This window comes from Pelobates fuscus, chromosome 4, assembly GCF_036172605.1.
Source record: "Pelobates fuscus isolate aPelFus1 chromosome 4, aPelFus1.pri, whole genome shotgun sequence".
Taxonomy (NCBI): Eukaryota; Metazoa; Chordata; class Amphibia; order Anura; family Pelobatidae; genus Pelobates; species Pelobates fuscus.
The window spans coordinates 4,727,869-4,754,958 of NC_086320.1; the positions used below are offsets into that span (position 1 = coordinate 4,727,869).

At 42.2% G+C, this 27,090-nt stretch overlaps 1 protein-coding gene across 1 annotated transcript in view; it reads left to right on the forward strand.

Annotated features, from left to right (window-relative positions):
* The first annotated feature begins 9,138 nt into the window (after positions 1 to 9,138).
* LOC134608226 (kinesin-like protein KIFC3) overlaps positions 9,139 to 27,090 on the forward strand; it is a 211,384-nt gene continuing 193,432 nt past the window's right edge. The window contains exons 1-2 of the mRNA XM_063450888.1: positions 9,139 to 9,958; positions 10,586 to 10,822. Of these exons, the coding sequence (XP_063306958.1) occupies positions 9,139 to 9,958; positions 10,586 to 10,822 (1,057 nt within the window). The remainder of the gene's footprint in view (positions 9,959 to 10,585; positions 10,823 to 27,090) is intronic.

Here is a 27,090-nt window from a genome sequence, read left to right on the forward strand (position 1 = left end):
CAGCAAAACCGACAATTGACATTAAAATCTATAATTCACATAATATTCGGTACTTCGGAATAACTGAACGTTCGGTAGATAGCTGGGGTCGGAGCGCACACTTTGTGAGAATACCGCTCTGATCCCAGCTGAATTGACCGAACGCCGCACATAATACAGTTAAACATTAAAGTGGGTTTAAAAGTACCGAATAAGTACGAGACACATAATGTACCGAACGCGGAACTCCCGAACGCTCTAGAAGTCCAGCGGTGTTCGGATCATTGAGTAGCCGTTTTCAGTTCCAGGCTCTCGACGACCGAACACCGCTGCAGAGACAAAGGATCCAAGATGGCCGACCGCCGCATGGTCGGTAGTCGAACGACGGCCACCTAGGAGAGCCCTTAATTACCGATTGCAACAATGTTGCAACCGGTTAATTGGTGCCACACGACCTGTGAATGTGTGGTCTACCTGGGGAGTCCACATTCGTACGGCGAACGGCCAGGATAGCCGTGTTTCGTCGTATGAATGTTTTGTATGCTGGCAGCATACGGCTGCCAGCATGCGAACGGCCATGGGACAATACATATACATTTCGCGTTACACAGTATATCTTCAGCCTACGGACAACCTGTACTGAATGTAGTTCAGAAGTGGCTAGGTTTGCCACACACAGCTTCTGGGGGGGTAAACTGGCTGCACACTCCACTTGCGTGTGGTCCGACTGTTCGGCGGTTTGTTCGGAAAACTCAATTTACCGAACCACATAGGGAAAAAAGCCCCAACAAGGCTTTTTGCAGTCTGGGAACACAGTGTTAGCCATGGGCCGTAGTCATAGGGCAGGAGCCTGGCAATCAGGCTCCTCCAAAAGCCAGTGGCAAAGGGTAGTTTGTCACACCTGTGTTTCTTTTTTGGGGAGATATAGTAAAAAAATTAAAAAAATTAAACGTGACCAATTCCTGAGGTAGGTTGGTGGTATTCCATTAAACATGATCAATTCTAGAGGTAGGTCATGGTATTTCATTAAATGTGATCAATTCTATAAGTGGGTTGGTAGTATTCCATTCACCATGATCAATTCTAGAGGTAGATCGGTGGTATTCCAGCAAGCTTTGGTGAGTAATAACAGGATGGGTCTTACTTTTGCAGGCAGCTCAGAGAGCGAAGGGATCTCTGGATCGGAGGATGAGGCAGGATCTCCCGGCATTGGAGACATTAACTCCCCTCTCACTGAGTTCTTGGACTTCAAGCGGGATAGAACAGCAGAGAACTCAATGCCTGGGGATGGGGAGTCCTCCTCGGACAAGGTACGACCACATAGGAATTTACTAGCTTGAGAACCTGCCCCCTTCTTCCTCATATTCTGCTTCTTCTTCCTGAGACTCTGTCCAGTAACCCAGAGAATCTGCCCAGTAACCCAGAGAATCTGCTGCTTCATCCTGATAATCTGCCCATTCATTATGATAATCTGCACCTTCATCATGACAATATGCCCAGTAACCGAGAGAATCTATTCATTCACCCTCATAACCTGCCCCATCACCCTGAAAATCTACCCCTTATTCTGGATAATCTGCCCATTCATCCTGATAATATGCCCCTTCAAGGAAAAAAGACAGAGAAGGGCTGCGCCACATACAATAAAATAAAATAAAATTAATAAAAATTTAAAAATAAATAGAAGTACTATGAGTCTTGTTCAAGCTGTGCAAACAGTCACATATGAAAGTATCTCATATTTAAAGAGTAAGTTCAGCTGTGGTTCCAAGATTCTTTTTCGCTTGGGGGCTGTAGAAGGTCTGGGTGTCGTGGTCTCCATATTTGGGCAGAAGAAGAGACAAAGATAACCTGATAGTACAATATGTCAGGACTCAGTAGGCCATATATAAGTAATAATGATATTGCACTCACATATACGGGAGCTTAGGCCAGCTCTAGTGTGGATCGCCTATTGTGGTATAATCCCCACTATTGGGATATGGGGAAGGTTTATCTCCGCCGGTAGTTGTCTAGGTGCTCATAGAAGAAATAAAAATAGCCACAAATAGTGCTCTCAATAAAAAAATGGTAGTTGCATAAAATATAAAAATAGTGGTACTCACAAGTGTAGAGCAGGCTCACTGCTCTATGTTGACAGCGTTGGTGGTCTGATCCCCACCTAGGATTTTCTTGAGTCGTAGTAGATGTAATAAAAATAAGTAAAATATCAAAGAAGCCAGGAAAGAAGTAAAAGGGTAATGGTACAATAAAACAGTTGTAAAACCCAAATCCTTTATTATATCAGATAAAAAAAAAGTGATTTCCATAACGCGTTTCCTCATTACAGACTTTTTCAAATGGACCTTCTACATTCCCCAAGCGAAAAAGAATCTTGGAACCACAGCTGGGCTTCCTCTTTAAATATCAGATACTTTCATATGTGACTGTTTGCACAGCTGGAACAGGACTCATAGTACTTCTATTTATTTTTATTCATTTTATTTTATTGTATGTGGCGCAGCCCTTCTCTGTCTTTGTTCCTTATATTATCCTAACGGGTTGAGAGGGATCCCCTTTTAGGGTTGCTGCCTTGCTGTTTACTTTTCTGTGTTTCAAAGCACTGACCCATTTGTGTATTTTTTTTTATCAAAATGCCCCTTCACCCTAATAATCTGCCCTTCAGCCTGAGAATCTGCCCAGTAACCCAGAGAATCTGTCCGGATAGTCTGCCCCTTATTCCAGATAATATGCTCATTTATCCTTATAATCTGCCCAGTAACCCAGAGAATCTGTCCGGATAATCTGCCCCTTATTCCGGATAATATGCTCATTTATCCTGATAATCTGCCCAGTAACCCAGAGAATCTGTCTGGATAATCTGCCCAGTAACCCAGAGAATCTGTCCAGATAATCTGCCCCTAATTCCGGATAATATGCTCATTTATCCTGATAATATGCCCAGTAACCCAGAGAATCTGTCCGTATAATCTGTCCCTTATTCCGGATTGTTACGGTTACTCCCAGGCTAGCTGAAAGCTGGACCGCTTGGATACTCTGGATCTCTATTTGGGGAGAGAGAGAGGAGCTTCTTCGTCTCGATATCCAGAAGGATCCTGTAAATGTAGAACAATCCCACTAGCTATTTTACAGCTAGGATATCTTTCCCCACAAAACGAGTCGAGGCTGCGATTTGAAAGTCAAGCAAGAACTGAGGTGCTGGCACACCCAGCCTGGTTTTTATTACCGAAGAGTACAACAAGGGCACACCCAGGGGGAGGCATAAAATCACCAATCACATACATGGTACAGCCCCCATGTTCCCTCCCCTCAGATAAACATTTAACACAATTAACATATACAGTATTTTACCCAACTTCTGGATGTACCCCAAAAACAGGGGGTACAGCTTTAAATCCGGTATCCCCAGATAGTCCTGGTTCAGGGGAACCACATATCCAAAATCCAGCCCATTCGGTTAAAGGGTTCGGGAGTTATGGATCTTTGAAGTTTTCACCGACCGCACAGACTTTCTGGCCGAAAATAGTTCCACAAGTTTTGGCCTTGCGGTCGGTCTCCATTCGTACGTTAAAACTCCACGAAACCCTTGCCATCCACAGTTATCCCGGGGTTCGCTATAATCCCCTTGTAAAGCATAATCTTTCTACCGAACGGCTGGTCGTTCGGTAGGTCCAGCACGAAGTTACGTTATCCTGGAGGTCTCAGCGGTGTTCGCCTGTTTGCGTCTCCATTTTTAGTTCCAGACGATTGCTGGCAAACACCGCTGTTCGCACGTAAGATGGCCGCGAACACGTGCAAAGTCCCGAAATGGCGGACACCTATACTTTACACAAAGGATTCGTGCTGAACCATGCGAACGGCTGAAAATAGAGCTGGGAGGTAAAATAGCACTTAACTGCACAAAGGGTAAATAATAGTTTTGTAACACGGATAATATGCTCATTTATCCTGATAATCTGCCCAGTAATCCAGAGAATCTGTCCGGATAATCTGCCCAGTAACCCAGAGAATCTGTCCGGATAATCTGCCCCTTATTCCGGATAATATGCTCATTTATCCTGATAATCTGCCCAGTAATCCAGATAATCTGTCCATTCACCCTGAAAATCTGCCCCATCATCTTTATAATCTGCCCCCTGAGAATGTAACTAGTCACCCTGAGATTCTGCCCATGTACTTACCTCCTAATCCATAAAAAAGTGTCAGCGCTATATATGATAGCCTTGCAGAGGGCAATCAATTAGGATGTGAAGAATCTCTAACTTGTCCCTGTGATTTAGTGGTATATATATTATCACCTCTATACATCACAACAAGTTAGATTATGCATAAAATATATTGAAAACTTGCTCGAGAGTCCAAAAGTTGAGTCTTTAAAGGGTTAATCTTGTGTTGCAGCAGAAATTTAATATCCGTAGATATACTGTGGCTCAATGTAGATTGTACCTTAAAAGAAGACAAAAAAAAGCTTTTCGTAGTGCAAAACTGCATTTATTCGTAGAAAAAGGAAAAATTGCTTCATACTTACCGTAATTTTCTTTTGCTGATCATTATTTATGGCAGCGCTTACTCATGGGTTAGCTCCTCCCCTCACGGCAGAAAGGACAGGAAATAGAACTCTGAAACTGGTATAAATAGATCCTCCCCCTTCCCATCAGGCAGTCTTAGTAACTAGCTTCACATCTTATAGTATAAGGGTGGGAACGTAATGCTGCCATGAATAATGATCAGGAAGAGAAAATTACGCTAAGTATAAAACAATTTTCCTTATTCCTGACATTATTCATGGCAGCATTTACTCATGGGGAATACCCAAGCAGAATATATAGAGGGAGGGACAGAGTTCAAAAACAGCCAATAGCTATAAAACCTTTATTGAGCTGCATAAACCTTAGAAGACTTTACAAAGCCAAACAAGACATCAATAGGATATTGTCATAAAATCTGCTCAGACAAGTAAATTAACCTAAAATATAATAGAAAAATCTCCCCATATATATACGTTGGATGTAGACAGGAGGATCAGTGTAGTCTTCTTTATCCCAGCATATTGACTTTAAGGGAAAGAAGATAAAAGAACATAGTGTACCACTTTAAAATATAGTAAAACACTTTATTGTCTGCACTTACAACATGCAAGAAGGTTAAAAGCCCATCAGATAATGTTGTGAACTTCTTGGTAGATCTCCCAGTCGGAAATGCAGGAAACCAAATTGAAGAAAACACGAACAAAATAAATAAGAATTCAAATAAAATCAAAAGTCCGTAAATAAAGTGTTCTTTGCCGCCCTACGCGTTTCGTCCTACGACTTCGTCAGGGGCATCCGGCTGATGTGATACACTCTGTGTTCTCCCGGTCTTTTAAATATCCCGCCAAAAAGGGGAAGTCCTTTCTATCCACCAATGAGAATAAGTTCCGCACTCGTGTCAGCGCCTATCGGAAAGTCCGTCTGTTCAACCAATAGGTTGCTCTGTAAAGTAATATCTCTCACCTCTCGCGAGAGACCAAACCTTCTCACGCATCGGTGGAACGCAAATGCGTTCCAACGCTTAGGTATGAGTGGTCTCCCGGAGGATGTGAGCAGCAAAAAAATTTATACGGAAAAAAGGGGGATAGAAGACAAAGTTAGTGTAAGAACAAAATTGATAAAACCGGGAAAGTTTACAATCATAAAATACTTGAATTAATAAACCTCTAATACAGTAAAAAGCAGATGCTGTATATTATATAATAAAAAAGGACCATAAAAACGTACTATGAAAAACGTAAAAATCATACATAATCTGGTATAAGAATTCACAATCCTACTCTGAATAAACATGCAGATTCATAAAAAACAGACCATATCAAAATCTATGTTCATACCCTCAGGTTGCATAGTACTGAGGGTATGTATCCAAAACCCCTCTCTTTGTCTAAGTCTCAGTAGAAGATCGCCACCTCTTTGATCTAAAGTAACTTTTTCAATGGGGATACAAGAAAAATTGTGGAAACTAAAAAGAGGGCACCTATTGCAATGTAAGGGAACTGAATGGGTGGTGATTTTTTTCCTAATGTTGTTCTTGTGTTCTAAAAATCGAATTTTGACGGGTCTAGTGGTTCTACCCACATATTGAACGCCACATCCACACTTTAAAAGATAAACTATATTGTTGGTGTTACAAGTAATATGTCCTCTAATTTTAAAAGTTTGGCCGGTCACTGTACTTGTAAAATTCAAGGTTCTTTTTGAGATTTTTTCACAGCTTTTGCACGCACCGCATGTAAAAAAACCCTCGTTTTGTTGAACCGGTTTATCTTGGTTCTTGAAAGTGCTGGGTGCTAAGATGTTCTTTAAATTCTTGCCCTTCTTAAAAATCACTTGTGGAGCCCGGGGAAGTTCCGTTTTCAAAAATTCATCTTCCAGTAGCAACGGCCAATGTTTCTTTAGAATATTTTTGATTTTCTTGGCGTGGGTATTAAATTGAGTGTTAAAAGAAAAAGCAAACTGATTGCCTGTGGCACAAATGGGTTTATTGCATAAGAAATCTTCCCTTTTGGAATGGTATATCTTTGTGATTTCTTTATCAATAAAATTTCCCGTATAACCTTTTTCCAAAAATTTTTCTTTAAGGGTTTGTGCCTGGTTTAAAAAAATTTGCTGATCAGTGCAGTTCCTCCGCAGTCGGGAAAATTGGCTGCGTGGGACGCTTTTCAACCAAGATGGATGGTGGCCACTTATTGTATTAATAAAACTATTGGCATCTGTGGGTTTAAAAAAGGTTTTGGTTTTGATCTGTAGATCTTCAATAAAAATAATAAGATCTAAAAAATTAACTTCATTTCGACTAAAATTGGGGGTAAAAATCAGAGAGAATTGATTGGTATTGATGTACGTAAAAAACTTTTCTAAAGATGGAACAGTGCCATCCCAAATAATTAAAACGTCATCTATATATCTTCTCCATAGCACCAAGTTCGCGCCGAATGGATTATTGTTCCAGATGAATAAGTTTTCCCAAAAATCAAGAAAGATATTGGCGTAACTCGGCGCGAACTTGGTGCCCATGGCTGTTCCTTTGCGTTGTAAGTAAAATTCTTCATTAAAAAGAAAGAAATTATGGGTGAGAATAAACTTAATACTTTCTAATAAAAAGAGACCCAAATCTGCTGGAAGTTCTGAATCGGCTTCCACCACTTTTTTCACTGCTTGCAGGCCCAGCTCGTGTTCAATTATGGTGTAGAGAGACGTGACATCCACTGTTGCCCACATATATCCGTCTTTCCACTCCACACTTTCTAACTCCTGGATCAAACTCTTAGTATCCTTAAGATATGATTTGGCCGCTTGAGCGTATTTCTGTAGGTGGAAGTCGATAAATTCAGAAAGTTTAGATGTTACCGAATTGATCCCACTTATAATGGGTCTCCCTGGTGGATGAGTAGCTGATTTGTGGACTTTGGGGAGGAAATAGAATGTAGGGATTCTAGGAGCCTTTAAAAAAAGATATGAAAAAATTTTGCTGTCAATAATCTCTTTTTCTTTACCTAAAGTCAACAGATCCTCTAGTTCTTTATTAAAACGAGAATTGGGGTTGTAATTTAATTTTTGGTAGGTAGAAGTGTCATTTAAAATTCTATCAGATTCTTTCAGATAAAAATCGATTGGCATCACCACAATCCCTCCTCCCTTATCAGCACTCTTAATGATAATATCTTTTCGGTTCTTAATGGACTTTAAAATAGCGTTTTCTTTTTTGGTTAGATTAAAATCTTTAAGTTTATAATCTAAACCCTTTAAATCTTTAAGAACCATTCTATTGAAAGCCTCCAACTGATGACCCTTATCATTCGGGAAAAAAGTGGACTTGGGTCTAAATCTTGAATATTTGTGGTCCATATATTCTGTTTTAGGTGTTGGGTTCTCTAACTCTTTCTTTTTGAAAAATCTTTTTAATGACATTTTTCGTACAAATTTATTTAAGTCGATAAAAACATCAAAAGGATTTGCAGCACTATTGGGAGAAAATTTTAGTCCTTTCTCTAAAATACAAATTTCATTAAGATTTAAAACAGCATCCGGTATTAAAAAAATGCCTTTAGAACGAGCAATATTTATTAATTCATTTGGATCCTCTCGTTTTCCAAACGTCTTTTCTTCTCTGGGATGTTCCACTCCCCCAGAGGGGCAAATTTGTTTGTAAGGTCTATTTTGGGTCTCTTTGGTGAGAAAAATTGGTTTATTTGACGTCTTTTGTTTGGGTTTGGCCCCTTTTCTAAAAAATCATCTTGGTCTTCCTGTGGACTCTTTGTTGCAGGAGAGCTAATTTTCCCTCTGGGGAAATAAGATTTGTTAGCTCTTTTTTGGGGTATTTTCCACGGGCTATTCCCTTGCCTTGTTTTAAGATTTTTTGAGGGGGATTCCTCCTTTCCAAACTGATTTTCTTTACTGTTACTATTGCGTCTATTAGAAATAACAGACCTTCCTTTCTTTTCGTATGTCTTGGAACTATTTTTAAAACTATTTCTAAAAGAATTTCGACTATTCTGGTTGTATCCATTGTGTTTAAACGGAACCTTATTGGATTTATTAGTAATGGAATGGACATTGGAAACTATATCATTTCTATCTCTCATGTATTTTTTGTTCTTAGTCTCCGCTATTCTTTCATCTATTCTGTTAACTTTTTCAAGTAACACCCCTTCTTTGGATACAACCAGAATAGTCGAAATTCTTTTAGAAAGGGGCAAGGGAATAGCCCGTGGAAAATACCCCAAAAAAGAGCTAATAAATCTTATTTCCCCAGAGGGAAAATTAGCTCTCCTGCAACAAAGAGTCCACAGGAAGACCAAGATGATTTTTTAGAAAAGGGGCCAAACCCAAACAAAAGACGTCAAATAAACCAATTTTTCTCACCAAAGAGACCCAAAATAGACCTTACAAACAAATTTGCCCCTCTGGGGGAGTGGAACATCCCAGAGAAGAAAAGACGTTTGGAAAACGAGAGGATCCAAATGAATTAATAAATATTGCTCGTTCTAAAGGCATTTTTTTAATACCGGATGCTGTTTTAAATCTTAATGAAATTTGTATTTTAGAGAAAGGACTAAAATTTTCTCCCAATAGTGCTGCAAATCCTTTTGATGTTTTTATCGACTTAAATAAATTTGTACGAAAAATGTCATTAAAAAGATTTTTCAAAAAGAAAGAGTTAGAGAACCCAACACCTAAAACAGAATATATGGACCACAAATATTCAAGATTTAGACCCAAGTCCACTTTTTTCCCGAATGATAAGGGTCATCAGTTGGAGGCTTTCAATAGAATGGTTCTTAAAGATTTAAAGGGTTTAGATTATAAACTTAAAGATTTTAATCTAACCAAAAAAGAAAACGCTATTTTAAAGTCCATTAAGAACCGAAAAGATATTATCATTAAGAGTGCTGATAAGGGAGGAGGGATTGTGGTGATGCCAATCGATTTTTATCTGAAAGAATCTGATAGAATTTTAAATGACACTTCTACCTACCAAAAATTAAATTACAACCCCAATTCTCGTTTTAATAAAGAACTAGAGGATCTGTTGACTTTAGGTAAAGAAAAAGAGATTATTGACAGCAAAATTTTTTCATATCTTTTTTTAAAGGCTCCTAGAATCCCTACATTCTATTTCCTCCCCAAAGTCCACAAATCAGCTACTCATCCACCAGGGAGACCCATTATAAGTGGGATCAATTCGGTAACATCTAAACTTTCTGAATTTATCGACTTCCACCTACAGAAATACGCTCAAGCGGCCAAATCATATCTTAAGGATACTAAGAGTTTGATCCAGGAGTTAGAAAGTGTGGAGTGGAAAGACGGATATATGTGGGCAACAGTGGATGTCACGTCTCTCTACACCATAATTGAACACGAGCTGGGCCTGCAAGCAGTGAAAAAAGTGGTGGAAGCCGATTCAGAACTTCCAGCAGATTTGGGTCTCTTTTTATTAGAAAGTATTAAGTTTATTCTCACCCATAATTTCTTTCTTTTTAATGAAGAATTTTACTTACAACGCAAAGGAACAGCCATGGGCACCAAGTTCGCGCCGAGTTACGCCAATATCTTTCTTGATTTTTGGGAAAACTTATTCATCTGGAACAATAATCCATTCGGCGCGAACTTGGTGCTATGGAGAAGATATATAGATGACGTTTTAATTATTTGGGATGGCACTGTTCCATCTTTAGAAAAGTTTTTTACGTACATCAATACCAATCAATTCTCTCTGATTTTTACCCCCAATTTTAGTCGAAATGAAGTTAATTTTTTAGATCTTATTATTTTTATTGAAGATCTACAGATCAAAACCAAAACCTTTTTTAAACCCACAGATGCCAATAGTTTTATTAATACAATAAGTGGCCACCATCCATCTTGGTTGAAAAGCGTCCCACGCAGCCAATTTTCCCGACTGCGGAGGAACTGCACTGATCAGCAAATTTTTTTAAACCAGGCACAAACCCTTAAAGAAAAATTTTTGGAAAAAGGTTATACGGGAAATTTTATTGATAAAGAAATCACAAAGATATACCATTCCAAAAGGGAAGATTTCTTATGCAATAAACCCATTTGTGCCACAGGCAATCAGTTTGCTTTTTCTTTTAACACTCAATTTAATACCCACGCCAAGAAAATCAAAAATATTCTAAAGAAACATTGGCCGTTGCTACTGGAAGATGAATTTTTGAAAACGGAACTTCCCCGGGCTCCACAAGTGATTTTTAAGAAGGGCAAGAATTTAAAGAACATCTTAGCACCCAGCACTTTCAAGAACCAAGATAAACCGGTTCAACAAAACGAGGGTTTTTTTACATGCGGTGCGTGCAAAAGCTGTGAAAAAATCTCAAAAAGAACCTTGAATTTTACAAGTACAGTGACCGGCCAAACTTTTAAAATTAGAGGACATATTACTTGTAACACCAACAATATAGTTTATCTTTTAAAGTGTGGATGTGGCGTTCAATATGTGGGTAGAACCACTAGACCCGTCAAAATTCGATTTTTAGAACACAAGAACAACATTAGGAAAAAAATCACCACCCATTCAGTTCCCTTACATTGCAATAGGTGCCCTCTTTTTAGTTTCCACAATTTTTCTTGTATCCCCATTGAAAAAGTTACTTTAGATCAAAGAGGTGGCGATCTTCTACTGAGACTTAGACAAAGAGAGGGGTTTTGGATACATACCCTCAGTACTATGCAACCTGAGGGTATGAACATAGATTTTGATATGGTCTGTTTTTTATGAATCTGCATGTTTATTCAGAGTAGGATTGTGAATTCTTATACCAGATTATGTATGATTTTTACGTTTTTCATAGTACGTTTTTATGGTCCTTTTTTATTATATAATATACAGCATCTGCTTTTTACTGTATTAGAGGTTTATTAATTCAAGTATTTTATGATTGTAAACTTTCCCGGTTTTATCAATTTTGTTCTTACACTAACTTTGTCTTCTATCCCCCTTTTTTCCGTATAAATTTTTTTGCTGCTCACATCCTCCGGGAGACCACTCATACCTAAGCGTTGGAACGCATTTGCGTTCCACCGATGCGTGAGAAGGTTTGGTCTCTCGCGAGAGGTGAGAGATATTACTTTACAGAGCAACCTATTGGTTGAACAGACGGACTTTCCGATAGGCGCTGACACGAGTGCGGAACTTATTCTCATTGGTGGATAGAAAGGACTTCCCCTTTTTGGCGGGATATTTAAAAGACCGGGAGAACACAGAGTGTATCACATCAGCCGGATGCCCCTGACGAAGTCGTAGGACGAAACGCGTAGGGCGGCAAAGAACACTTTATTTACGGACTTTTGATTTTATTTGAATTCTTATTTATTTTGTTCGTGTTTTCTTCAATTTGGTTTCCTGCATTTCCGACTGGGAGATCTACCAAGAAGTTCACAACATTATCTGATGGGCTTTTAACCTTCTTGCATGTTGTAAGTGCAGACAATAAAGTGTTTTACTATATTTTAAAGTGGTACACTATGTTCTTTTATCTTCTTTCCCTTAAAGTCAATATGCTGGGATAAAGAAGACTACACTGATCCTCCTGTCTACATCCAACGTATATATATGGGGAGATTTTTCTATTATATTTTGTGTTTATCCTGAAGATACAGAGGAATCTTCATACTCCCACATATTTTTGGGTATTTATTTTTATTCATTTGTTTATATATACCCACTCAAGTTTTATCCACTGGTTTTTATGCAAAAGGTGTATATTTTGTCTTTATATAAAGTAAATTAACCTAGAGGCTGCAAGGTCATTAACCTCCTGGCATTCAATATCTGAAATATCCTGAATAATGATAGAGTCAGAAAGGAATTAAGGCCATGATAGCCTAAGTTAGAGAAGGATAATGCCATTTTGATATAAAATTTAAAACCAAATTGATGACCTCATCAGATCAGAACCTTGACAAAAGGCATAACAGAATGTTGGATGAGAACAGACACACCATGCTATTAACCCCTTAAGGACAGAGCTTCAGAAGCTTGACTTACGCTTAATGACACAAGCAATTTTTGCATTTTCTTGCTGTTTGCGTTCAACTGCAATTTGCATCTCTCTCATTTATTGCACCGACACATATTATATACTGTTTTTTAAAGGACAGAAAGGGCTTTAATTTGATATAACATATAAATATATAAATGCTTACTTATTATAAAAAAAATACAGAAAAATGCAAAAAAAATGAAAAATATTGTTTTTTTTTTACAGTTTTTGCAATCATAATGTGTGCATAATTAGTGCAGGTTAAGGAAAGTAATTAAAAATAAATTCATTTAGTTGTTCTGATTTACAGAATATATAATGTGTCTGGGATTTTAAGTTTTTTTTGGTAGTTACAGGTCACAAAGCACAAGGAGTAAAATAAAATTTTAATATGGAGCGATTTTAGAATTTGGTATGTTTGTCTTGTAAGCCTAATAGCCATAAAATAAAACAAAATTGCCACACAAAAGTATATATTTATATAAAGTAGACATCACAGGCTATTTACCTAAGGTTGTTTTGACACTTTCTACGTAGCCATTTTACCGCCAACCTCTGCTAAATATTGGAGTAAAATTGTGTTTTTGGGGGGTTTTCGCACACAAACGTATAACAAAGAACTTCTCATGTGTATTTTGTAAAGTTGTTGTGTGCTATTCCTGTACAAAGTTTTATTATGTGTTCAGTTACTTCTGCTGAGTACAACGGTACCCCCATTGTATGTCTATGGCACTATTTCGTGAAGCTACAGTGCCATACAGGAGACCTGTCCTTTTCAGTATTCACAGTAGAATTTTGAGAGACGGATTTAATGAGCCTATGCTTCCATTTGGGGTATTATAACAGTTTGACTGTTCAAAAACCCCCACAAAGGCCTACCATTTGTAAAAGTAGACACTCCAGGGTATCTCATAAGGTGCATATTGTGCCTTAACATGCCCCCATTTTTTTACCATTACATGCCAAAGTATGTGGTAAAAAATAATTGTGTGCATTTTTTACATACGGATTGCATTTTTGCTGGGCATTTTGTATATTTCATATGTGCCACTAAGTTCAAACCCCCCAAATTATGCTCAGCTAAGTCTTCTGAGTAAAAGGACACCCCCATTGTATGTCTATGGCACTATTTCGTGAAGCTACAGTGCCATACAGGAGACCTGTCCTTTTCAGTATTCACAGTAGAATTTTGAGAGACGGATTTAATGAGCCTATGCTTCCATTTGGGGTATTATAACAGTTTGACTGTTCAAAAAAAAACCCACAAAGGCCTACCATTTGTAAAAGTAGACACTCCAGGGTATATCATAAGGTGCATATTGTGCCTTAGCATGCCCCCATTTATTCACCAATATATGCCAAAGTATGTGGTAAAAAATAATTTTGTGCATTTTTTGACATACGGATTGCATTTTTGCTGGGCATTTTGTATATTTCATATGTGCCACTAAGTTCAAACCTCCCAAATTATGCTCAGCTAAGTCTGGACACCCCCATTGTATGTCTATGGCACTATTTTGTGAAGCTACAGTGGCATATTGGAGACCAAGCCATATCAGTTTTTACAGAACTTTGAATTTTGACGCTGGACCTATGTGCAATTTCCAAGCATCTTCGTAAGTTTTAAATTCAAACTACCCCACAAAGGCCTACCATTTCTTAAAGTAGACACCCCAGGGTATTTCAAAAGGCATATTTTGAACCTTAGCGTGGGATAATTTTTCCGCTAACTTGTACCAGGTGTAGTGGTAATAAGCGTTTTTTCTGCCTTTTTGACACACAAAGTGAGTTTGCACAGTATATTTTGCAAACCTTATGTGTACCACCACTCTATAATACTTTATATGTTGCTCAGCTATGTCGGCTGAGTACAAAAATACCCCCGTATGTACCTTTGCCAGGTATATGTGGACATCGGAGGGGCACATTTGGGACACAGCCATTCCATTTTTTTCAAACTTTACATTTTTACGCTGTGCCCATGTCCCATTTTAGAGTATTTTACCAGGCTATATAATCCAAATACCCCATAAAGCCATACCATTTCTTAAAGAAGACATCCCAGGGTATTTCAAAAGGCATATTTTGAACCTTAGTGTGGGATCATTTTTCCGCTAGCTTGTACCAGGTGTAGTGGTAATGAGCGTTATTAAGTGTATTTTTTTACTTTTTAAAACTTTTTTTACTTTTTAAAACTATTTTTTAAACTTTTGTTTTGCTTATTCATTTTTTTAAAGTTTCCTAAACTTTCGTAAAACTTTTTTTTACAGATTTAACATTTTTCTAAGCTTTTTCTTTTACCGTTAACCCCTAACTAGCAGTAAGCAGCACTAACAGTAAATTCCCCATTTTCCCATAACTCCCACCCACCCCAGCTAGCAAAATATTTAATTATACAATATTTAAATTAGTTAATTAAATTAATTTAACTCCTGAGGGTTAAAAAATAAATAAAAGTTAATCGTCAGGGGTTAAAAAAAAAAATTAGATCACAGTATAATACTGTGATCTGTATTTTGATCACTGTAGGCAGTGATAGACTGGCAGGCAAGGGGTTAATTTTTATTTGGACTGGGTAAAGGGTTTTTTTTTTTTTTTTTTTTACTTAAACGTTATTAAAACTTTTTTTTTACTTAATTTTTTAACTTTTTAAAGCTTATTTTAAAACTTTTTTTAACGTTAACCCCTAGTTAGCCTAACACTAAATCCCCCAATTCCCCACTAACTTCCACCCTCCCCAGCTAGCTAAATTTATAATTTTAAAATAATTAATATAAAATTTAAATTAATTAATAAAATAAATTTAACCCCTGAGGGTTAAAAAAAAAAAGAATTAACCCTCAGGGGTTAAAAAAAAAATCAGATCATATTAAAATGTAATCCCTGCCAATTGATCACTGTAGTCAGTGATCAATTGGCAGGGAAGGGGTTAATTTTTTATTAATATGGGTAAAGGGGGGGTGGGATTTTAATTTAACTTTTTTTTTTTAACACCAGGGGGCAGGATCACTGAAGATCCCTGCACTTCACACTGAACCCGGAAGTGCAGGGAGGCGGAGGTGAGTATAGAGAGCACATGTGCCCGCTCTGGCATGCTGTCAGAGCGGGCACATGTACTCTGACAGCCCGATCCGGTGCTCCCGGTCTGCCTCTAATGCAGAGGCAGACCGGAGCACCATTAACCCCACGATCGCCGCGATTGCGGCGATCTGGGGTTAATTTTACCGCGTGACGGACGAGGTCCGTCACCCGTCGTTAAGGGCATCCCCAGGATGACGGACCTCGTCCGTCACCCGTCGTGAAGGGGTTAAACACGGGGAGAATTACACTGAGAATCCAATTACTTCCTGGATGTAATTATTAAGGACGGTTCACACTGCTTCCTCTTGCCTTGTGAACTACTTACCTGTGGATACAGGAAACAAATCAATACCTGCCTGTCAGAAAGAGGCAGAGCCTAGCAGAGAAATAAGTGTTATTAAAACACTGCAATAACGAATATATATATATATAGCAAAAATCAGGCTGACAACAATACCTCACACCGTGGATGAATTGATACAGTAATGATCAGTCACAGGAGAGGTATAAACCAATGACATAACTAGGCAAAGGCAAGAAGAATCATATACAGATTAGTTAAGGATCAATCACGTCAGTACCTACCATAGGCGTGCGCACGGGGTGTGCCGGGTGTGCCTGGGCACACCCTAATCCCCGCGGCACGCCTATGGATTAAGTCCTGCAGGAACACCGTTCCTGCAGGCACTCAGCGCCCCCAAATGCCCCCCTTCCTCCCCCTGTCATGGGGGGGGGGGGGCAAGAGGTGATGGACCCCAAACCCCCCTCCTCCCCCGGTCGGGCGCCTGTCTTTATCTCAGCCGCGGCGAGGGAGCTGTGTGCTCTCTGCTTCCTCTCGCCGCGTGCTGTTTGCTGATGCTGGGAGCCGGAATATGACGTCATATTCCGGCTCCCAGTTACAGCAGACAGCCCGCGTGGTGAGAGGGAGCAGAGAGCACACAGCTCCCTCGCCGCGGCTGAGATAAAGACAGGCGCCCGACCCACTAGACCCCAGGGACAAGTCCACGCCAGCATTCCAGGTAGGGAGGCTGGGTGGACATTTTTTAATAAAAAAATGATAATTTGTGTGTATGTGTGTGTCTGACTGAATGTGTGTGTATGTGTGTGTCTGACTGAATGTGTGTGTATATGTGTGTCTGTGAATGTATGTATGGGTGTCTGTGAATGTATGAGTGTGTGTCAGTGTATGTGTCTGTGAATGTGTGTGTGTATATGAATGTGTGTGTATGTGTGTCTGTGAATGTATGTATGGGTGTCTGTGAATGTATGAGCGTGTGTCAGTGTATGTGTCTGTGAATGTGTGTGTGTATATGAATGTGTGTGTATATGTGTGTCTGTGAATGTATGTATGGGTGTCTGTGAATGTATGAGTGTGTGTCAGTGTATGTGTCTGTGAATGTGTGTGTGTATATGAATGTGTGTGTATATGTGTGTCTGTGAATGTATGTATGGGTGTCTGTGAATGTATGAGTGTGTGTGTGTATATGAATGTGTGTGTATATGTGTGTCTGTGAATGTATGTATGGGTGTCTGTGAATGTATGAGTGTGTCAGTGTATGTGAATGTGTGTGTATGTTTGTCTGTGAATGTATGAGTGTGTGTGTCTGAATGTGTGTGTGTCTGAGTATGCGTGTCAGTGTGTGTGTGTGCACATATATATATATATATATATATATATACATATACACACACACACATTGGAGTGTATATTATTTTTTTTGGTGGGGGGATGTCAGGGTACCTGTGGTCTCTACCTCCGAAAGAGGTAGAGACTTAGCTGTTCCTCCATGCAGACGGTCTGATGGCTCCCTTCCCCGCGGTCTATCCGGTCATGCTAGGCCGGCCGCGAGGGAGTGACTGCCTTTTACAGCATCTAGGCAGGAAGTAGTCATCAGGACACTCCCCCGGAACGACCTGTCAGTCGCTGCAGGACCAATCAGGACGCCTCGGAGGCGTGGTTACTGCTCTGAACAGGGTATTTAACAGAGCTTCTTTCATTAGCTCATTGCCCTGTCGTGGTTCTAGCTTGTTCTAGTCACTCAGTGCTTGTGTATTCTATTATCCCTTTTGGTTTTGACCCGGCTTGTTTACCTTACTCTGCTTATCTCTGTTACCCTTGATTCGGCTTGTCTCTCGCTTACCTGTCTTCTGTTACCCTCGACCTCGGCTTGTCTTTGACCATTCTTTACTGTACTACTTACGTTAGTCCGGCCATTCTAAGGTCCGGTATACGTATCTGGCTACTGTTTGTACTCTGCGTGTTGGATCCCTGTCCCGATCCTGACATTACGACAGGGCCATGAGCTAATGAAAGAAGCTCTGTTAAATACCCTGTTCAGAGCAGTAACCACGCCTCCGAGGCGTCCTGATTGGTCCTGCAGCGACTGACAGGTCGTTCCGGGGGAGTGTCCTGATGACTACTTCCTGCCTAGATGCTGTAAAAGGCAATCACTCCCTCGCGGCCGGCCTAGCATGACCGGATAGACCGCGGGGAAGGGAGCCATCAGACCGTCTGCATGGAGGAACAGCTAAGTCTCTACCTCTTTCGGAGGTAGAGACCACAGGTACCCTGACACTGGTGGATTATGCACTAGAGTTCAGGTCTCTGGCGGCAGAAATCAAGTGGAATGAGCAGGCGTATATGGATGTATTTTTGAATGGCCTATCTGATGTAATCCTTGATGAGGTTGCTACCAGAGAACTCCCTGAGAATTTAGAGGATTTAATTTCGTTCATCTCTCGTATAGATGAACGTCTAAGAGAGAGACAGAACACTCGAGAGAGGAACCAGAGACCTTCTTTTAGGTTAGCTCCCGCTGTTCCAAGTCCTGACTCCACGATATCTTTGCTTACTGAACCTATGCAGATAGGGTATACCCGCCTCTCTGAGGAGGAAAGACAGCACAGGAGAAGAGAGGGTTTGTGTATGTATTGTGGAGCCAAGGGTCATTTACTCTCGAACTGTTCTAACCGCCCGGGAAACGCTCGCACCTAAGTCTCTCTAGAGGACAGGCCTTGGGTGTTTCTATTTTGTCCTCTACTCCTGATTATAAAGATCACAGGCTTCTGCTACCAGTTTCCTTAACTTGGGGGAAGGAAGTAGTAAGGGCTATGGCATTGATAGATTCCGGTGCTGCTGAGAATTTTATCGACCAAGCCTTTGCTAGTAAGAACAATTTCCCATCCCAGCTAAGGGAGACACCTTTGGCCGTTGAGGCCATAGATGGTAGACCACTACTAGACCCTGTTATCTTTCGTGAGACCATACCCATTAATTTAAATGTTGGTATCCTACACGTGGAGAATTTATCTCTTCTGCTCATTTCGTCTCCTTCCGTTCCCATAGTTCTGGGGTACCCATGGTTGAAAAAACATAACCCTATTATCGATTGGGAGTTAGGAGAGATACTCTCGTGGGGCAAGGGCTGCCAGGATCGGTGTTTGTGCAAGGTTTCTCCATTAGCTAATATTAACATACCGGAGAATCCTACTCAGTCCACAGAAAGACAAATACCAGACCTTTACCTAGACTTAAGGGCAGTGTTTGACAAGAAGAATGCCGATTCTTTGCCTCCACACAGGTCATTTGACTGTAAGATTAAGCTTCTACCCGGCACTATGCCTCCGAGGGGCCATGTATATCCTTTGTCTGTTCAGGAAAACTCGGTTCTAGAGGAGTATATTCGGGAGAATTTAGAAAAGGGATTCATCAGGAGGTCTTCTTCTCCGGCCGGGGCTGGGTTCTTTTTCATTAAGAAGAAGGATGGCACGCTGAGACCCTGTATCGATTACCGAGGCTTGAATAAAATAACTGTCAGAAATGCCTATCCTATCCCACTGATTACCGAGTTATTTGATCGTCTTAAGGGCTCCAAAATCTTCACCAAGTTAGATCTCAGAGGGGCTTACAATTTGGTGAGAATCCAGCAAGGTCACGAGTGGATGACGGCATTCAATACCCGGTATGGCCATTACGAATACACTGTGATGCCATTTGGACTATGCAATGCTCCTGCAGTATTTCAAGATTTGATTAATGAGGTACTTAGGGAGTTTCAGCATGATTGTGTTATCGTTTACCTGGACGACATACTAATACACTCTAAGGAGATTGAGACTCACCATAGACAGGTCAGAAAGGTATTACACAAGCTGCTGCAACATGGTCTATATTGCAAATTGGAGAAGTGCAGTTTTGATCAGTCTCAGGTAGACTTTCTTGGATACGTGATTTCTGGGGAAGGTTTTAAAATGGATCCTGTAAAACTTCAATCTATTTTAGACTGGCCCTTGCCCAAAGGACTCAAGGCTATCCAAAGGTTTATTGGTTTTTCCAACTACTATAGGCGCTTCATTAAAGGATACTCCTCTATCATTGCGCCTATTACCAATATGACCAAACAAGGGGCTGATACTAAGTTCTGGTCTAAGGAGGCTCTGGGTGCTTTCAAGACTCTCAAGGAACTTTTTGCCTCGGCTCCCATTCTAGTCCATCCTGATACGACTCTGCCTTTCTTGCTCGAGGTCGATGCCTCTGAGACAGCAATTGGGGCTGTTCTGTCTCAAAGGTTAGGGGTGGATAAACCGTTACACCCTTGTGGTTTCTTTTCTAAGAAATTTTCTGGGCCTGAGAGCAGATATGACATCGGGGAAAGGGAACTGTTAGCAGTCATTAAAGCCTTAAAGGAGTGGAGACATTTGTTGGAGGGGACCCTACACCCTATTACGATTTTGACGGACCACAAAAACTTGTCCTATATTGGGGAGGCTAAGCGCTTATCCTCTAGACAAGCTCGTTGGTCCTTATTCCTGACTCACTTCAATTATGTACTGACTTACAGACCTGGTTCTAAAAACTCTAAAGCCGATGCATTATCTCGCCAATATGAACCTTCTACTGTACCTGAACCAGTTCTTTCTTCTATAGTTCCGAAATGCAATATCATTGCTAATACGAATCTCAGGATTCATTCTCCATTATTGGCCGAGATCATTAAGTTGCAACATCTAGCACCTAAACAGACTCCTGCGGGCCGTCATTTCGTTCCTCCTGCTCTTCAACTGGAACTTTTACAGTGTTTACATAATAGCAAGATGGCGGGACATCCTGGTATTCGCAAGACTTACGCGTTGATCTCTAAGGACTTCTGGTGGCCTGCTTTACGGAGGGATATTGAGGAGTTCATCGCTGCATGTGAAGTTTGTACTAAAACCAAACAACCCCATACGCTTCCATGTGGATTCCTGCAACCCTTGGAGGTTCCAGAAAGACCATGGTCCTGTTTGGCCATGGACTTTATTGTCGATCTACCTATCTCTAAAAGACAGACTGTTATCCTCACCGTGGTTGACAGGTTTACTAAGATGGCACACTTCATTCCCCTGCCTAAACTCCCGTCTTCTCCCGAATTGGCAGAGATATTCGCTAAGGAGATTTTTCGCCTACATGGGATACCCTCACAAATTGTATCGGACAGAGGCTCCCAATTTGTTTCCCGCTTTTGGAGGTCCTTCTGCTCTCAACTTGGTATTAAATTAAACTTTTCTTCTGCCTATCATCCTCAGTCTAACGGAGCTGCTGAACGTACCAACCAGAAAATTGAACAATATTTACGATGCTTTGTTTCTGAACACCAGGATGATTGGGTCGGTTTGATTCCTTGGGCGGAGTTTGCACACAACAATCTCGTTTGCGATTCTACTCATTCAAGCCCCTTCTTCATGAATTATGGTTTTCATCCGTCTATTCTTCCTTCGGATTCTCCTTCCCAGTGGGTACCGTCGGTTGATGTTCATGTTGCCAATTTGAGGAAGTTGTGGGATCAAACTCGACAAATCCTTGTGCACAACTCTATGTTGGTCAAGAAACACGCTGATAAACGTAGAAGGGCGGCTCCGGTCTTTGTTCCTGGTGATAGGGTATGGCTGAGCACGAGGAACATCCGTTTAAAAGTGCCCTCCATGAAGTTCGCTCCTCGTTATATTGGACCCTACAGGGTGCTGACCCGTATCAATCCAGTTGCGTATCGTTTAGCTCTTCCTAATACCTTACGCATCCCGAACTCGTTTCACGTTTCATTGCTGAAACCACTCATATGTAACAGATTTTCCTCCACAATAGCCCCTCCTCGCTCCGTTCAGGTGGAGGGTCAGGAGGAGTATGAGGTTAACTCTATTATTGATTCTCGAATCTCCCGGGGGAGAGTACAATATCTGGTTGATTGGAAGGGATATGGTCCTGAGGAGAGGAGTTGGGTACCTCAGGAGGATGTTCATGCTCCCCGTCTCCGCAGGGCGTATCACTCTCGCTTCCCATCTCGTCCCGGTTCATTCCGCCCGGTGGGCGTATCTGAGAGGGGGGGTACTGTCAGGGTACCTGTGGTCTCTACCTCCGAAAGAGGTAGAGACTTAGCTGTTCCTCCATGCAGACGGTCTGATGGCTCCCTTCCCCGCGGTCTATCCGGTCATGCTAGGCCGGCTGCGAGGGAGTGACTGCCTTTTACAGCATCTAGGCAGGAAGTAGTCATCAGGACACTCCCCCGGAACGACCTGTCAGTCGCTGCAGGACCAATCAGGACGCCTCGGAGGCGTGGTTACTGCTCTGAACAGGGTATTTAACAGAGCTTCTTTCATTAGCTCATTGCCCTGTCGTGGTTCTAGCTTGTTCTAGTCACTCAGTGCTTGTGTATTCTATTATCCCTTTTGGTTTTGACCCGGCTTGTTTACCTTACTCTGCTTATCTCTGTTACCCTTGATTCGGCTTGTCTCTCGCTTACCTGTCTTCTGTTACCCTCGACCTCGGCTTGTCTTTGACCATTCTATACTGTACTACTTACGTTAGTCCGGCCATTCTAAGGTCCGGTATACGTATCTGGCTACTGTTTGTACTCTGCGTGTTGGATCCCTGTCCCGATCCTGACAGGGGAATCTTGGGAGAGTTCCCACACTTTATTCCCCAGGACTTTATTCTCCCCTGTCGGCTCACACAGAACCGGCGCTATCTGAGTGCCGGCTCTGCTCTAAGCCTCCATGGGCCGGCGGGGAGATCAAAGATCTACCTCACCGGCCCACAGCAGCATGGAGGGAGGCAGGAGAGGACCCGGGGAACTCCAGACAGCAGCTCCGCCAGGTTCCTCTCGCGATATCTTAGCGTTGCCATGGCAACGCTCAGATCTCGCGAGAGTTAACTCTAGCCCCGCAGGCTAGAGTTAACTCTCCACTGGACCACCAGGGATGGCACATGGCAGCAAGGATCCCCCCTCCCTACATAAGGCACGAAGGGAGGGGGGATATTTACTAATCTGCCCCCACCTCCACAATCCCTCCAAACATACAGAACACACACACATACAGCACCCACACACAAACAGCACCTACAGAAATACAGCACCCTCACACAAACAGCACACACACAGCACCCACACACATACAGTACACATACAGCACCCACACACAGCACACTCACACACACAGTAGACTAACCACACTCTCACAAACACACAACACCCTCACACACAGCACACTAACAGCACCCTCACAAATACATGACACCCACACACATCACACAAACAGCACCAACACACACACATCACACAAACAGCACCATCACACAAACAGCACCCTCACACACACATCACACAAACAGCACCCTCACACACACACAGCACACTAACAGGACCCTAACAAACACACACACCCTCACACCCAAACAGCACCCTCACAAACACACACACACAAACACCCTCACCCACATAGCACACTACCAGCACCCTCACACACACATCACACTAACAGCACCCTCACACATACACACACACAGCAGCACCCTTACACACAGCACACTAACAGCACACACACACAGCATACACATGCGGCGTGTGTTTGTGCTTTAGGGTTCACACCCTAATGCAATAGGCTGCGCACTCCTATGGTACCTACATTCAAAGAAACATATTGTAAATAGTACAGATTATGCCAAACAGTATAATCAAATTTATTAGAGACAGTTGTGTAACATAAGTAGGAGATATGTAATTGGCAGGATACTGATGAGAAGGTGGTAACCAGAGGCACATCATCCATTGTGGCAGCCGACAGGATAGTAGAAGATATTCAGTTATCCTTATGAGAATAAACAACGCTTACTTACTCTTACCTTATCTTCATATAGTGATGAAATACTAGTGGCAGAGCCTTTGGTGATAATAAGCAGTTTGTATTATCTGTAAGATATCAACACCAATACAAGTATCTAATCCACAAGTATTAAATCAATGCAATGTTAGGAGTGACCATAACTTATACCGATCTAGGTACAGAGACCATGTAAAAACATATCAGTCAAATGTTTGTCATCAACAAGCTGCATCACATTATATCATGTAGGATGAATCAACCACTTAAAGCCATACATTGGTTACAAATTCCACATATAAGGACCCCTAGAAGAATCCCCATGAATATCAGAAGAGAGGACCGTAATGGAGTTACCTGTTAAGGGGTTTCCTCTCTTGTTCTGGTAGCAGTGAATTTTACCTGAAATAGTAAACCTGGTAGAATGGCCCATTGGACTAGAAATACCTCACAGTGTCAATTAAAATACTTGCAATACAAAGTATCGAAAACTTACCTGGATCATATGAGCCGAAAAGAATACCTTTAATTGCAGAAAGGAAATTATAATATTCCCCTTCACAACAGGGGAATCTTGTCAGAAATTTCTGAACATTAATTCCTTAAAGGACCACTCTAGGCACCCAGACCACTTCAGCTTAATTAAGTGGTCTGGGTGCCAGGTCCAGCTAGGGTTAACCCATTTTTTAATAAACATAGCAGTTTCAGAGAAACTGCTATGTTTATAAATTGGTTAAGCCTTCCCCCTAATCCTCTAGTGGCTGTCTCATTGACAGCCGCTAGAGGCGCTTGCGTGATTCTCACTGTGAAAATCACAGTGAGAGCACGCAAGCGTCCATAGGAAAGCATTGATAATGGTTTCCTATGAGACCGGCTGAATGCGCGCGCAGCTCTTGCCGCGCATGCGCATTCAGCCGAATGGGAGGAGAGGAGGAGGATCAGAGGAGAAGAGCTCCCCGCCCGGCGCTGGAGAAAGGTAAGTTTTAACCCCTTTCCTCTTCCCAGAGCCCGGCGGGAGGGGGTCCCTGAGGGTGGGGGCACCCTCAGGGCACTATAGTGCCAGGAAAACGAGTACCGTATATACTCGAGTATAAGCCGAGTTTTTCAGCCCATTTTTTGGGCTGAAAAACCCCAACTCGGCTTATACTCGAGTCAAGGTCTGTATTATGGCAATTTACATTGCCATAATACAGACTGGGGGAGAGGGGGGCTGGCAGAGCTGTAACTTACCTCTCCTGCAGCTCCTGTCAGCTCTCTCCTCCTCCGCGCCGTCCGTTCAGCACCTCGGTCAGCTCCCAGTGTAAATCTCGCGAGAGCCGCGGCTCTCGCGAGACTTACACTGGGAGCTGACAGAGGGAGCTGCACGGACTGCGCAGAGGAGGAGAGAGAGCTGACAGGAGCTGCAGAACAGGTAAGTTACAGCTCTGCCAGCCCCCCTCTCCCCCCCACTGAACTGCCACTGGACCACCAGGGAAGGAGAGCCCCCCTCCCTGCCATGTATCAAGCAGGGAGGGGGGACGAAAAATAAATAAAAATATAAATAAAATAAGAAATAATAATAAAAAATAATAATAATAATAAAAAAATAATAATAAAAAAAGGGGGTATAAGGACCACTGTGGGAGGGGGGGGGGTATAAGGACCACTATGGGAGGGAGGGGGTGGGATAAGGACCACTATGGGAGGGAGGGGGGGTATAAGGACCGCTATGGGAGGGAGGGGGGGATAAGGACCACTATGGGAGGGAGGGGGGGGATAAGGACCACTATGGGAGGGAGGGGGGATAAGGACCACTATGGAAGGGAGGGGGGGATAAGGACCACTATCGGAGGGAGGGGGGTGGGATAAGGACCACTATGGGAGGGAGGGGGGGAGAAAAGGAACACTATGGGAGGGAGGGGGGGATAAGGACCACTATGGGAGGGAGGGAGGGGGGGATAAGGACCACTATGGGAGGGAGGGGGATAAGGACCACTATGGGAGGGAGGGGGGGATAAGGACCACTATGGGAGGGAGGGGGGGATAAGGACCACTAGGGGAGGGGAGGGGGAAGTAAGGACCACTAGGGGAGGGGAGGGGGAAGTAAGGACCACTAGGGGAGGAGAGGGTAAGGACCACTAGGGGAGGGGTGAGTCAGGACCACTGGGGGAGGGGGGTGAAGGAACACGGGGGTGGGGAGGTAAGGACCACTGAGGCAGGAGGAGGGGAGGTCAGGACATATGGGGGGGGGGGGGGCAAATATCCTTGCACCGGCCCTGCACACACTGCATTCATACACTGCATTCATACACACACTGCACTCATACACACACACACTGCACTCATACACACACACTGCACTCACACACTGCATTCATACACACACACACTGCATTCATACACACACACACTGCACTCATACACACACTGCACTCATACACACGCTGCACTCATACACCCACACGCTGCACTCATACACACACTGCACTCATACACACACGCTGCACTCATACACACACACTCGCTGCACTCATACGCACACACTGCATTCATTATTATCATTATGCCCCATTTTGGAAATTCAGGTCTCCTTCTCTCCTGGGAGAGGCACTCAGACAGGTTCAGAAACACCTGCAATCCATCTGAAGTGGTAGAATGTGTTAATTGCTTATCCTGAAACACCTGTGGGAGAAGGAATCTAATACAAAGCCAAAAAGCAGCATGTTTCCTTATCTACTTCATTAAAAAACTGAAATGGAAAATCCACAGTAGGCAATAATTACTTACCCAGTACAACAGGGCATTTGCTAGAATTGGGCTGTATTACATTTCAGCGTAAAACAGACCTTAGATCATTCGGATATATTAAATCTACCAAGGCTGTGAATAAATTGGGGTTATATAATAATACCAACCGGCATCAGATTATATGAATCACATACATTGTGGATGTTTCTTAACAGCACCCTATGCACATATATATCAGTTACATATACTGAGTCTGTTTAAACAGTAATCATAGGCTGTGTCCTCATAGTAACTCATACATAGAGCATATAGTGGGTACATATACTGAGGCTGTGTCCTCATAGTAACTCATACATAGAGCCAGGGCCGGTGCAAGGTTTTTTGGCTGCACAGGCAAAAACTGATTTTGCCGCCCCCCCCCCCCCCCCCTGCCCCCCCTCTTCCCCACACACACTGGTTCCCTGGGTACTGATAGGCATGCAACACTTCCCCTGCTGCTGGAAATGCCTACAAGAAAGCTCTGGTTAGTGCCACTGACCTACGCCCAGCCACGCATTAACTCTCTCATTGGCTAACAGCGCTTAGCTGAAGCTCTTAACCAATAAGCGAGGTCCTACATGGCTGGGCTTAGC